At 43.4% G+C, this 9,824-nt stretch overlaps 1 protein-coding gene across 9 annotated transcripts in view; it reads left to right on the forward strand.

Annotated features, from left to right (window-relative positions):
* The window catches only part of LRRC8D (leucine rich repeat containing 8 VRAC subunit D), a 118,803-nt gene extending 111,300 nt beyond the window's left edge, over window positions 1–7,503 (forward strand). For all 9 annotated transcript variants that reach the window (XM_059137317.1, XM_059137312.1, XM_059137314.1 and 6 more), the window contains one exon: window positions 4,567–7,503. In XM_059137317.1, coding sequence (XP_058993300.1) covers window positions 4,569–7,145 — 2,577 coding nt within the window. In that variant the 5' untranslated portion in view covers window positions 4,567–4,568 and the 3' untranslated portion in view covers window positions 7,146–7,503. The remainder of the gene's footprint in view (window positions 1–4,566) is intronic.
* The last annotated feature ends 2,321 nt before the right edge of the window (window positions 7,504–9,824 follow it).

A 9,824-nucleotide genomic window follows, 5' to 3' on the forward strand; every position in this document is an offset into this window, starting at 1 on the left:
CCTACCAGCAGTATTTAAGGGTTCTCCTTGCTCCCCATCCTCACCAGCACTTGATATTATCTGTCTTTTTCATTTTGGTGGCTTTTATATAATTAGGTAGCATTTTGGAAGTAGAACTGTTCCCTCACCCCACAAAACCTGAAACTCTAAACTGTAATACATTCATTTCAGGAATGCGTCCCACACAGAAGCAGATTATACCAGATGTAAAACTCCTATGATAGTGCTTGGCATATGGGAGGAAGGTGACACATAACTAGCTGCCGTTGTTGTCATCATCATCATCATTGTTGTCACTGAATGCCTTCTCTGTTCTTGAGAGGAGAGAGAGTAGGTCACAGTGGATGGCAGGTGAATAGGAAGGCATAGTCCCTGCCCACATCCTTTAGGAAGGAGCTCATGATCTACAGGAAGAGACAAATACTAGAAAAAGATATTATTAGACCATATGATGGGAGTTTTGGGAAAAGAGGCGGTACCTGAGCTGGTGCTTGAGGAATCCGTAGGAGTTGAACAGAAAGAAGGGAAGTGGGCTGGAGGAAATGGCAGGGGCACGGAACCCTTGGCGTTCTGTGCTGTAGAGTAGACAGCATGCTGGAGGAGAAGAGCCCACGCTTGCATGCTGGTTCCCTGTTGTTCAGATGTTGGCACCCTTGCTGGGTTGTGGGGTCCTCATTAGCAATCATTTGGGGTCATTGTGAAGTTATAGTACTCTAGTGCTCTGTTCTCTGCCCCCACCTTTTAACTTTCTCCCTCCTCTGGGAAAGTGACCCACCTCCTCTTCTCACTCCTGGAATCAGAGCCTGTCCCGAGTCCAAGGTGCTGTAAAACCACAGAGGAAGCTTTAACGGCTACGAAATACTGGTTACAAGGATCCCACAGCTTCTTTGCTGTCTGAGCCTTTAGCTATTTATCTTTATGCAGAGGCCTGGCTTAGAGTTTTTATTCTTGTAAGGGCCTGAGTTGCACCGTGGTGGCATTTAGGTTTAATCAAATGCTCTTCGACCCGATACCATATGCAGAGAGCTGATCGCTGTTCTGGAGGGATGTTGAGGAGGAGGAGATGCTGATGATGGTAGTCAAGAGCCGTACGGTCTTTCCTTGGTGAAGCACCTGCTACGCGGCAGGCGTTGGCTAGAAGGGAATGAGGAGGGCAGGCATGGCCCCTGGCCCTTGGCTCTACTGAATTTAAAATCTGGTCTGGGATCAGACAAGTAGTCAGTTGGTCCCACCGCAGTGTGACAAAGACTGTCCTGGGCAAAGGGACAGAGTCCTGTGAGAGCACGTTGGAGAAGAGCCCCATGCAGACAGGGGTTAGGCAGGACTTTCTGGGAAAGAAGACAGAAACCTGGTAGCCTAATGAAGGTGACTGGGAAGGAAGTAGAGGAAACAGTGCATAGAAGGACCTGAAGACAGGGGGGCAATGAGTGGCTGGTTGGAGAAGCTGGAAGACTTTATCAGCCTAGAGTGTAGAGAATCTTTGGAGAAGAGTTTTAACCAAAGGACCCGCAGCAGGTGGGAGATGCATTGAAGGAAGTCAAGAGTGGAGACAGACAGACAAACATCATGTGATTTCATTTCTATGTGGAAACCATAAAAGACAAAACGAACAAACAAAAACAGAGATTGACTCACAGGTGCAGAGAACAAACCTAAGGTTGCCAGAGGAAGGTGGCAGTGCAGGGATGACCAAAATAGGTGAAGGGGATTGGGGAGTACAGACTTCAGGTTACAAGACAAAGAAGTCATAGGAGTGAAACGTACAACGTAGGAGGTACAGTCAATAATATTGTAATCATTTTGGTGACAGATGATGACCACACTGACCACAGTGAGCATTTTGTGATGTACGTAATTGTTGAATCACTGTTTTATACACCCAGAGCTAATGGAGCATTTCACGTCAACTCTACTTTAATAACAATAATTAAATAAGTAGCTGAATAAATAAAAATAAAGACTGGAAGCAGAGAAACCAGTTGTAATAATTAGGACTTAACAGACAGGTAAGTAATATTCACAGCAGGATGACTTTCAAAATTCCCTTCTCCCCTCAGTTCTCCAACCCAAACATCCTGACTTCTTTAGAGCCCAATGCCACGATCTGAAGAGTAAAGAAAAATCTTATTAGAAAGAGGTATTTTTTTTTCCTATTATTTATATGTATGGCCCTTTAAAACCGTGGTCCTTGGGTGTGATTGGATGAAGTTCTTTGCCAGGAAGAAACCTGGGAGGTGTGTTCTGCAATCTCTGTATTTGAAGTAAGAGTCATGGTAACCTGTGGCTTGGTGCTGTGTTTGTGCATTCTGTGTAGGGACCAAAGAGCTCACATGACATGTGGTGAACTGTTTCTCATGGAGCTTGGCCCACTGCGCACTCCGGTAGCCTGGCTTCCTGCGTAAATTCCCAACCACTCACAAAACCAAACACACACACACACAAGATGCAAGAGCTCAGGATAAAGGGATTCCAGTGGGAATGTTATCTCCCACTTCCTTGGTCATTTTTTAATAAAGATTGGTAGCCAGGCATTTCATACTTCAGCCTTGAAGTCTAGAAGTGTGATTTCTAGTGATCTTCACTAAGTTTAAGGACAATGGAATAGTTTCTATGTATTTGGAATCCTTGGGCTTACATTTACCTCTTACGTAAAAGACATTCCACTTTAAAAATAAAAAAAAACTATAGATAGGAGAATTGCTATTACAAATGAGTAGATATTCATTGTATTTTATTAAGAAATATCATGTTCCTGCCTTGTACAGCACGAGATGTATGTAGAGAGTTTCAGAAGAAACAAGACAGCGTCCCGACTTTCAGAGACTTTGAAACAGAGCCCGCAGAGTCAGTGTTCTGATCCCACCACTCTCTGTTTTGTCATCCAAGAGAGATACTAGTAACCAGTCATTTCACACTTCTTTGCCTCAGAATCAGCCTCAGAATCCTTCTCAACACAGCAGTCCAGGCAACTTTGGCGTCATTAGATTTTTAAAAACCTGTTTTCTTTCCTTTATTTTAAAATATAATATATTCCCAGAATTTTCGATTTTTGTCTGGCCTTTTATCTTTCTTTCTTTTTACTAGCTTTTCAAAGAATTACGTCATATTCTAGTTGAATACTGGAACCTGAGAGCATCTCAAAAAAGTAAAATGTGATAGTGTTACTTTTCAAGAAGCTGAAACTTTCAGATTCACATGTATGATCACAGAGGCCCATTCCCAGCACTTGCCCTAGAAACTTTGAGTTTTTCTTGCTTTCGTCAAGGATGATTGTCCTTTGTACTTTTATTCTTTGTAGGAATTGTTTCAGGACTGTAACACTGCCAGCCATCAGTGACTGGTGACCATATTTTCAGGTGATCTGGTACTGGACTTCCCTTTGTTGTGTCTGGGGTCGCTGCTTTGGTAGAGATCAAAGGTCTTGCCGGCCCTGACCTCTTTGGTGTCTTGTCACTGATGATTCCACCTGTGTCTCTGGCCCTCTTTTCATGCCACAGGCGGTTCCACAGGGGCATTTAAAGGCCAAAGTTCCAGTTCTATATATTGATAAACCCCAAGTATGTATATACTAAGACTCCTCTTAAACTCTAGGCCCTTAATTTCAGCTGTCCATGGCACATTTCCACCAGAATGAGAAGAGCTAACGTAACAAGGGAACAAGTACTGTGGCCAGAGGCTAGAGCTTTATAATCAATACTTAACTTAAGCTTTCTAATATCCCTCAGAAGTTATCATCCCCATTATACAGATGGAAAACACAAGACTTTGGAGAATCATACCGTTAGTAAGTGATCAGCCTGAATCTGGTACACAAAGCTTATGTAGAGTTTAATAGTATATACGGACTCTTCCATTTTGGCTTGTACAAAATAGAAGTCCTCTCACCTCACTTCCTGAGACTCCAGTCTTAACCTTGAATCTGTCCAGTCCAGATACCCTCATGTTCTCACATCCTTCTTCAAGGTCCAGGAAGTTAAAAATCTTTCAATTCTGGCTCCAAAACAACTCTCAGACTTTTCCGCCCTTTCTACTCCAACTCTTCAGCACACTGCCCTTATTTCTCACCTAGGAAGCATTCTTCAGGGGCGCCTGGGTGGCTCAGTGGGTTAAGCCTCTGCCTTCGGCTCAGGTCATGGTCTCAGGGTCCTGGGATCAAGCCCCGCGTCTAGCTCTCTGCTCAGCAGGGAGCCTGCTTCCTCCTCTCTCTCTGTCTCTGCCTGCCTCTCTGCCTACTTGTGGTCTCTCTCTGTCAAATAAATAAATAAAATCTTTAAAAAAAAAAAAAAAAGAAAGAAAGAAAGAAAGCATTCTTCATTCCCTATCCTGCCCCAACTTTTTTTTTCTCTTCTCTTGGGTGAGAAGAGAAAAGCTCCTAAGACAAACCACAATTTTTTCTCATAGTTCCTTTTAGCTTATTTTCTACAATACCTACCTTGGATAAAAAGCTAGGACGTGAAAGAGAATGCTTTTGTTTGGAGCAAGTAAAGAGTTTTTGTGTGTTTGTTTTTCATTTAATGTTTTCACTTCCATCTTTATAATGATGCCTTTTGTTTTCTTGTTTTCTAGGAATGTTTACCCTTGCGGAAGTTGCTTCACTTAATGACATTCAACCAACTTACCGAATCCTGAAACCATGGTGGGACGTATTTATGGATTACCTGGCTGTCGTTATGTTGATGGTAGCCATCTTTGCAGGAACCATGCAACTTACCAAAGATCAGGTGGTCTGCTTGCCAGTATTGCCATCTCCTGTAAATTCAAAGGCACACACACCACTGGGAAATACCGACGTTACCACCAATATCCCCAAGATGGAAGCAGCCACTGACCAAGACCAAGACGGGCGGACGGCAAGTGACATTTCCTTTGGCACATCTGCTGTGACACCTGACATACCTCTCAGAGCCACATATCCTCACACAGATTCGACAGTTCCAAATCAGGAGACAAAGAAGGAGAAGAAAGATCCAACAGGCCGAAAGACAAACTTAGATTTTCAGCAATATGTATTTATTAATCAGATGTGTTACCATCTGGCCCTTCCGTGGTATTCCAAGTACTTTCCATACCTTGCTCTCATACATACTATTATTCTCATGGTCAGTAGCAACTTTTGGTTCAAATATCCCAAAACATGCTCAAAAGTAGAACATTTTGTTTCAATACTAGGAAAGTGCTTTGAGTCTCCTTGGACTACCAAAGCGTTGTCTGAGACGGCGTGTGAAGACTCGGAGGAAAACAAGCAGAGAATAACAGGTGCCCAGACTCTACCAAAGCATGTGTCTACCAGCAGTGATGAGGGGAGCCCGAGTGCCAGTACCCCGATGATCAACAAGACAGGCTTCAAATTCTCAGCCGAGAAGCCTGTGATCGAGGTCCCCAGCATGACCATCTTGGATAAGAAAGACGGGGAACAGGCCAAAGCCCTGTTCGAGAAAGTGAGGAAGTTCCGTGCTCACGTGGAAGACAGTGACTTGATCTACAAACTTTATGTGGTCCAAACGTTCATCAAAACAGCCAAATTCATTTTCATCCTCTGCTATACTGCCAACTTCGTCAACGCCATCAGCTTCGAGCACGTCTGCAAGCCCAAAGTGGAGCACCTGACTGGCTATGAGGTGTTTGAGTGTACCCACAATATGGCTTACATGCTGAAGAAGCTTCTCATCAGTTACATATCCATTATCTGTGTTTATGGTTTTATCTGCCTCTACACTCTCTTCTGGTTGTTCAGGATACCTTTGAAGGAATATTCTTTCGAAAAAGTCAGAGAAGAGAGCAGTTTCAGTGACATTCCGGATGTCAAAAACGACTTCGCATTCCTCCTGCACATGGTAGACCAGTATGACCAACTGTATTCGAAGCGCTTTGGCGTGTTCCTGTCAGAAGTCAGTGAAAATAAACTTAGGGAAATTAGCTTGAACCACGAGTGGACATTCGAGAAACTTCGGCAGCACGTGTCCCGCAATGCCCAGGACAAGCAGGAGCTCCACCTATTCATGCTATCCGGCGTGCCCGACGCCGTCTTTGACCTCACAGACCTGGATGTGCTGAAACTTGAACTGATTCCGGAAGCTAAAATTCCTGCTAAGATCTCTCAGATGACTAACCTCCAAGAGCTCCACCTCTGCCACTGCCCTGCGAAAGTGGAACAGACAGCTTTTAGCTTCCTCCGCGATCACTTGAGATGCCTTCACGTGAAGTTCACCGACGTGGCTGAAATCCCTGCCTGGGTGTACCTGCTCAAAAACCTTCGGGAGTTGTACTTGATAGGCAATTTGAACTCTGAGAACAACAAGATGATCGGGCTCGAATCTCTCCGGGAGCTGCGGCACCTTAAGATTCTCCACGTGAAAAGCAATTTGACCAAAGTTCCCTCCAACATTACAGATGTGGCTCCACATCTTACCAAGTTAGTCATTCATAATGATGGCACTAAACTCTTGGTACTGAACAGCCTTAAGAAAATGATGAATGTCGCTGAGCTCGAACTTCAGAACTGTGAGCTGGAGAGAATCCCCCATGCTATCTTCAGCCTCTCGAATCTGCAGGAACTGGATTTAAAATCAAATAACATACGCACCATCGAGGAGATCATCAGTTTCCAGCATTTAAAACGACTGACGTGTCTGAAATTATGGCATAATAAAATCGCTACCATCCCTCCCTCCATCACCCATGTCAAAAACTTGGAGTCACTTTATTTCTCTAACAACAAGCTCGAATCCTTACCCGTGGCAGTGTTCAGTTTACAGAAACTCAGATGCTTAGACGTAAGCTACAACAACATTTCCGTGATTCCAATAGAGATAGGATTGCTTCAGAACCTGCAGCATTTGCATATCACTGGGAACAAAGTGGACATTCTGCCAAAGCAGTTGTTCAAATGCATGAAGTTGAGGACTTTGAATCTGGGGCAAAACTGCATCACCTTCCTCCCTGAGAAGATTGGTCAGCTCTCCCAGCTCACTCAGCTGGAGCTGAAGGGGAACTGCTTGGACCGCCTGCCAGCCCAGCTGGGCCAGTGTCGCCTGCTCAAGAAAAGCGGGCTTGTTGTGGAAGATCACCTTTTTGACACCCTGCCACTCGAAGTCAAAGAAGCATTGAATCAAGACATAAATATTCCCTTTGCAAATGGGATTTAAACTGAGATGATCCATGTGCAGGAACACCGTCCTAGAGGGCAGACACTCACGTACAAGTTATTGCAAGATAATGCATTTTAGGAGTAGATACATCTTCAAAAATAAAACACAGAGAGGATGCATAGAAGGCTGATAGAAGACGTAACCGAATGTTCCCTGTTTGTAGTGTTTTCAGTCAATTCATTTCCAGATCTTTTCTCTTTTCTTTTTTTCTTTTGGGGAAAGGGAAGGAACGATTATAATCACTAATCTTGGTTTCTTTTTAAATTGTTTGTAACTTGGATGCTGCCGCTACTGAATGTTTACAAATTGCTTGCCTGCTAAAGTAAATGATTAAATGGACATTTTTCTTAGTATACCACCCTTTTGGAGGTGTCTTGATTTACTTTGCCGCATCGGTGCGGAATATAGCTTTAATGCAGACCACTGAAAGAGGCATCAGGTCACAACTTGAAAATTTGGATTAGCTAAAATCATTGATTTCCTTCCTCTTTTAATTTAGAGTGCCTCACATAGGCGCTCCTGTTTCTGAGAATCCCATTTCAGAGATTTTACACTTTTGAGGGCCCAGAACACTGTGGGGGTGGGGGGTCATTTGTTTGTTTGTTTTTTTTAATAACAAGAAAAAATAAAAGAAAATGATATTTCCCTTACCAAGAGCTGTTTTCCTGTAGTCTAGAGTTACCATGAGACACATTTTTCTATCAATACTATAAGGTTGCCAATAAATAGAAAATGTTTTTAAAAAAATTAATTATAACCAAGACAAAATATTTTTTAATTATTTATTTGAGAGAGAGAGAGAGCACAGAAGTGCAGTAGGGAGGGGCAGAGGGGGAGAGAGAGAGAGAGAGAGAGAGAGAGAATCTTTAAGCAGACTCCTACTGAGAGGGGAGTCTAATATATATAAAGGAAAAAAGTCTTATGTTTTATTGCTAGCACTTTCTCTGACTGCCTCCCCTAAACTCAAAAATCATGACCTGAGCTGAAACCAAGAGTCAGACACTTAACCTACTGTACCACCCAGGTGCCCCCCAAGACAAAAATTTTAATGGCTTAGTGATTAATGTTTTCCAATATATCAACATTTGGAAGATAATACAAAATCAAAGCAATTATTAATTTTTGCCCTTTTCAGCTTTGGGGGGAAACATAGGACTTGTAGTTCATTGAGTTGGAAAACTGACTTTCTGTATTTATTTTAGCAACGGCTGTATTTCCTATGTTTGCCTGTGGCTAGGAAGGATCAGGTCCAGGGAAATGCTGGCAGAATGTACTGTATCTTAGATGATGATTTTCCTTTTTTAACCTAAAAATTGTCCAGATCCATTTCAGAAAATTTTTAAAAATCCCCTACCACCTGTTTAGGCATTGGCTAGCAGGTGTTTCTCAGCCTTTCTACAGATGTGTCTTTTAAAAAGAAGGGGACTCTTTGGCACTCTAGATGACAAAGTAATGTCCTCTCTCTAGGAGTTTGGACTCCTCTAATAAGACACAGGAGGGGCGCCTGGCAGACTCAGTCAGAAGAGCATGTGACTCTTGACCTTGAAGTTGTGAGCTTGAGCTCCACATTGGGTTGAGTAGAGATTCCTAAAAATAAATAAAGACTGGACACTCTCTTGTCATACCTTAGCATGATTTGAAGGGTCTTGTCAGAGAATGTGAGAAGACGGACTCACATCCTTTTCCTCCCAAAACTGGTCTCGGAGTCCTGGCCTGTTGCAAGTGGTGGTCTGTCTGTAAAGTTTATAATTACTCTCAGAAGTGGGATCACTCCCAGAGAAAGCCTTGTTCTCTGTGGCTGAATTAGAAACTGACCCCAGCTACAGCATCCCAGCCACTCTCTCTCCTCATAAAGGACGAGTTTATAAAATCTCAAGTTCAGAAAATTAGAGGGCAAGGGCAAATTGGAGATATAGAAGCACACTGACGATTATGTCCGTACCTTCCATTTCTCTTCAGTATTCACTGATGTATTCAGTAGTATTATGCACCTACTCTGTGCCTACCTGGTCCAGAGAACTGGGAATTCACTGTTGGAATGAGTCTGAATCCTTGGCTGCTGGAGCTTTACTGCCATCAGCACCTTCAAGGTTAGTTGCGTTGACTTTGAGTTTACGGGAGGCAGTCAGAGAAAGTGCTAGCACTAAAATAGAAGACTTTTTCCTTTACACATAAAAAATGTCAAATGGGCAGGAACCATCGGCAAGGTGGGGGAGAGGATGTTAGTAATGCAAATTATACAAGTGATTGTAATGGTAATCTAGACGGCATATGGAATCTGTGAATGAACTGTGGTTGGGCGGGGACACACTTAGAGAGGAGCTTCCTTGAGGTTTGGCATCTAAAAACTCGGCCTGTAAACACTCCTGAACGCGTCCTTCCCACCAGCCACACAGGGCGCTGTTCTCCCTGCATAGTAATGCCGGCATCAGACATGGGTACACCATTTTTAGAAGGATGCTTCAGGGGCACCTGGGTGGCTCAGTTGGGTAAGTGTTTGCCTTCGGCTCTGGTCATGATCCTAGGGTCCTGGGATTGAGCCCCACATTGGGCTCCCTGCTCAGCGGGAAGTCTGCTTTTCCTTCTCCCTCTGCTGCTCCCCCTGCTTGTGATCTGTCTTGTGCTGTGTCTCTCTCTCTCAAATAAATAATTAAATCTTAAAAAAAAAAAAAAAAA

Source organism: Mustela lutreola, chromosome 10, assembly GCF_030435805.1.
Source record: "Mustela lutreola isolate mMusLut2 chromosome 10, mMusLut2.pri, whole genome shotgun sequence".
In the NCBI taxonomy this organism is placed as follows: domain Eukaryota; kingdom Metazoa; phylum Chordata; class Mammalia; order Carnivora; family Mustelidae; genus Mustela; species Mustela lutreola.